Source organism: Apis dorsata, unplaced genomic scaffold, assembly GCF_000469605.1.
Source record: "Apis dorsata unplaced genomic scaffold, Apis dorsata 1.3 scaffold_280, whole genome shotgun sequence".
In the NCBI taxonomy this organism is placed as follows: domain Eukaryota; kingdom Metazoa; phylum Arthropoda; class Insecta; order Hymenoptera; family Apidae; genus Apis; species Apis dorsata.
The window spans coordinates 217,888-222,315 of NW_006263556.1; the positions used below are offsets into that span (position 1 = coordinate 217,888).

Below are 4,428 nucleotides of genomic sequence, written 5' to 3' on the forward strand. Positions count from 1 at the left end.
CGCGAGGCTATTGTGCCCGGTGACAAAGACACGCTCTTCCCGCTGCTCGAGTTACGAACGACGAGAGGTGTGGCGCGTATATGGAATAAAAAGGAGAGGAGAGAAAAAGGAGAGGAGAGAGAAAAAGGAGAGGAGAGAAAAAGGAGAAAAGAGAAAGGGGATAGGAAAAAAGGAAGGAAGGAAGGAAGGAAGGAAGGAAGAGCCCTCGTGAACGACGCCGACCGACCCCAGCCCACCCGGCATTGTGAGCCGCGACATCGATTTTCCCGGTGGGGCGGCCCGCTTTGTAAATGCTGGTGGAAATTGAGCGGAGAACGGGCCTGCGGCCATTCCAGAAACTGCATTAGCGCGAAATAGCGCGGAGAGGAGAGGAGGAGGCGCCGTTTCCGGAATTTTCCGCGGGGAGGAAGACGCGCGTGGACGAAAGAGAGAGAGAGATGCAAATTTTAAATATTTTTTTTCTTTTCAACTCGAATACTTCCGCGTTGAAGATTTTAATCGGACGTAGGCAGGATGGTGTTTAAAAGATGAGAAAGTCGCTTTTGCGGCGATCGATCTCTAACGACACCTCGGGTGAAAATAACTTTCACACCTGGCGGCGAGATTAACGCTGCGCGCGATTTTTCTTTTCTTTTTCTCGTCCCGAGTCGATGCGACTATTCAATTGCGAACAACTCAAGATTTGTATCTATAAAGATTTCCCAATCCTCGGCGCGAGATAAAATATCTCGTGAGATCGCGTTTCATTTGCATCGCGAACGCGCGAGAATTCGAAATTCCGGCTCGCGTATCCGTTATATTATCGTTCGGCAAATCAATTTCTGGGGCGTTCCCGGGCAAATAATTATAATTTGTGCGCCTTGACGGACCGTTAAACGAGTTAAATAACGGAATTAGCCGGGTGATTTTACGACCGCGCGCGTCTTTCCCTTCGCCTCCCGTTCCGCCATTCTTAATATTCGCGACGACCACGCGCGAATTCCGCTCGAGCAGAACGGAACACGCCTTTCTTCCACGCTTTACGCGGTTCCGTTGATCGCGCGGCAATCGTCGACGAGTTGAGTATTCGAATTTTTATCGGCTCGCGATTCAATAGTATACTCGATCCACGATTGTACAGCGCGAAATCGAAAGCAAAAATTTTCGTGGAAGAAATATATATCCTCTCGAAACTGTCATACGAGTTCCATTTTTATAAAATCTCGTGATTTTTGTGATGGAAGATATGCTGCGATCACCGCATATCGAATGTTTTACTTTTTAAAAACAACAACTGAACGGCGAAACGAGCGATAATCGGTGAAATATCCGGTTGTCGAAGAATAGGTCTATCGACTAATGTTACTTGTTTCTCGATTTCTTGCCGGTGGCGTCTCCTTGTTTCGGAAAAGAGTAACGAACTATTTCCTTCGCGGACCACTGTGCAGTCGCCATAACTTTTTTCGCTCGTAACCATGGTTTCGCCATTTCAGCACCATTGTCCGGATCGTGTACGATTATCCGTTTCTCGTCACGATTCTGTTCGAAAATGGACTTTTACCGTTTTTTTTACGATTTTTCCACTTTACGAACATCTGAAAACTGCGATTGGAGACACGTCTGCTTCCACTTTGTCTTTCAATTTATCTTCGTTTAATATATATTTCGAGGCTCGTTTTCAAGGTTCTCGTTTCCAGAATTGAATTTTTGAAACCGAACTCATCGATAGAATCCTCTTCCAAAACTAATATTTCGATTTGTTCCAACTTAACACGTTGACTGCCACGCGTGTCTCTAACGAAATCTTCAGGCCACGCTGTGTCAAGCGTATTCCAGTACTTCTTCCGATATTTTAGTAATGAGAATCTGATGATCGCAAGAATGATGTCTCGCATCATTTGTTTCCATAATTTCGTGTCCGTAATAAAAATATTGATAATTGTATTGGCAATAATATTGAATAGTAATACTGATTTATATAGTATATTTTATAGGATATTTTAATTTGGATAATTTGGATTATATGACTAGTCGTTATAAATGTTCTTTTTAGTTGTGAATTGTATATAAATTATTCGCGTGGCTTGTCTATTAGAGACCAGGATCATAGCAGGTAATCGTGTCAGGGCATGATATGTTTATAAACTATCTAATTGTCTATCACCATGAGACTCGTGATACCCCAAAATTAAAAAATTTAGAGAATTATTAGCTGTAAAATTGTTAGGATTATCCGAAAATACAACGAAACCTTGTCAAAACCTTCAACGGAATCAATATGATATCGCTGTTTGGAAAAATAATTCTGGTATAAATATTAGATTGCATGCAAATTATCTTATTTGGATAAAAAACAACCGATCAAACGCACGAAGGAATTTAAAAAAGACGACAACTTTTTGTTCAAATTGTCAAGCTTTCTATAGAATGTTTTAAAATTTTATATTCAAAATAATTTTTTTATTATTTTTATAACAATTTAATAGTTTTATTACACCTCGCAGAATATCTTTCCAAATATCTACGAAGATCGTTCGTAAGTAGTCAAATAAGCGTCAACTCTGAATATGGGTGACGCGACAATCAACGTGTTAAACTCGTACAGGAATAATATTCCAAATTCGTTCAAAAAAGAAGTCATTAGACAAAGGAAATGTAAAAGGACAAGATCGAAATATATGCTAAAGCAAAATACACAAGTCGAGTTTACGAGAGCCGCGATTGATTCGCGTTCTAAAATCGGCGCGATACGATAATACATGATTCCAAGAGTTTAATTATTGACAGAGAGAATAAGAATAATAATAAAAAAAAAATACAGCTCCTAGGAACAATCAAAACGAAAAGCAAAAGATATGAAAATTCATTGAGCGATGAAAACAATAAACAAAATGTACGGATTTAACTGAACGAATATATTTAATTATTATCAGTTTTACAAAACATTTGAAAACATATGCGTATCGAAGAAAAAGAAATAGACCAACCAACGAATGGCATTCAACGTTTAATAATAAAAGCACGAATAAAACTTCAGCGAATTTCAGCAAATTCCACAAAAAGAAGGAAAGGAAAAACGTGAAAAAAGATTCACCTGTTCTCCTTGTAGTTGAAGATGCCGAGCACCACGCCGCAGAGGACCAACATGGCCGAGATCCTGCCGAGATCCTTGGCTTCCTTTTCGCCAACGAGAAACGAAGGGAGGAAAATTTAGATCCTGTTTCGGCCGGGGCGGGGAACGCGCGAAGGAAGAAGCGGGGCGGAAGAAAGCGAGGCCGAGAGAAGGAACGACGCCGCGATCGAGGAACGACGGGACGCGACTCGACGATACTCGGCGGCGAGTACAGTGCACTCGGCCACTCGACGGCTAACATTAGACAAAAATAGAAGTGGACGATAATTTGGAAATCGGGAGAAGGGAGACGAGGAGACGGGGTGTGTGCTGGAACGGGGCCAAAAGAGTTCGAGGGGTGTACGAGGAGTCACCGGCTGTGTCATTTTGGAGATGGGATAGAAATCTTTCCGTCTCCAAATCTTTGCTTTCCGTACAACGATTCCGTAATTATTCCGTAGCAACAACAACAATATAACGAGTTCATATCGTTTATTGAATCCAATTAATCGAAATTATTACAAAGACCTCTCTGTACGATAACGCGTTCGATAGACGATATTTTAACCGTAAATCATTCTCGCTCGTGATTCATTGCCTATAAATTACCCCTCCCCGTTATTCGACGAATTATTGTTCCACGAATCCGTTCCTCCCCCTCCACTCCTTCCCGTTACCTTAAAAATACCGACGAGAGACAAAGAAAACGATAATCGATTATTGGCGTTTAATAGATTTCTTCGCATGATATCGGGGAGGGGGGAAAATAATTTGTCTCAATCTGTTTATTTTATTTTTCCAACGATCGGTAAGGGAAGAGTTAAGAATTGTTGTTGTTATTGTTGTTGTTGTAAAATTTATTTATCTTACACGCGTATTTATCATATTCGCGTGGATACCAGCTGATCGTGGAATCGGGGCGAGAGATTCGTTTCCTCTCGTAAATTTTCTTTCCCTACTAAAAAAAAAAGAGGAAGAATCGGAGAGAAGTCGTAACGCGATTTATGGTTGGCCAGTCTTCGATTATTCACCACGAGGATGAATCGAAACACGCCTATTAACCTTTCTCAGGAAGAAATGATAAAATCGTTGCGGGAAAATGAAAAAAGACGGGGATTGACAAAAAATTACGAGTATTTCGAAAAGAGATGTTTATGAATGAATAACGAAGGTGAAAAAGACTAATTCTTTTTAATTTCGACAGTTTCGTGCGAAACAGAGAGACAGATAAATAGATAAGATAAACAAATAAGATAGATAGATAATTATTTTCTAACCAACTTCGACAGTTTCGGGCGAAACAGAGAGACAGATAAATAGATAAGATAAATAGATAA

At 40.5% G+C, this 4,428-nt stretch overlaps 1 protein-coding gene across 2 annotated transcripts in view; it reads right to left on the reverse strand.

Annotated features, from left to right (window-relative positions):
- LOC102676826 (protein sprint) overlaps nucleotides 1-4,428 on the reverse strand; it is a 92,348-nt gene that overhangs the window by 71,826 nt on the left and 16,094 nt on the right. The window contains exon 1 of one of the 2 annotated variants that reach the window (XM_006616865.2): nucleotides 3,074-3,158. The exons of the other annotated variant lie outside the window; for it this stretch is intronic. Coding sequence (XP_006616928.1) covers nucleotides 3,074-3,126 — 53 coding nt within the window. The 5' untranslated portion in view covers nucleotides 3,127-3,158. Of the gene's footprint in view, nucleotides 1-3,073; nucleotides 3,159-4,428 lie in introns of those variants that run through there. 2 annotated transcript variants of the gene reach the window in all.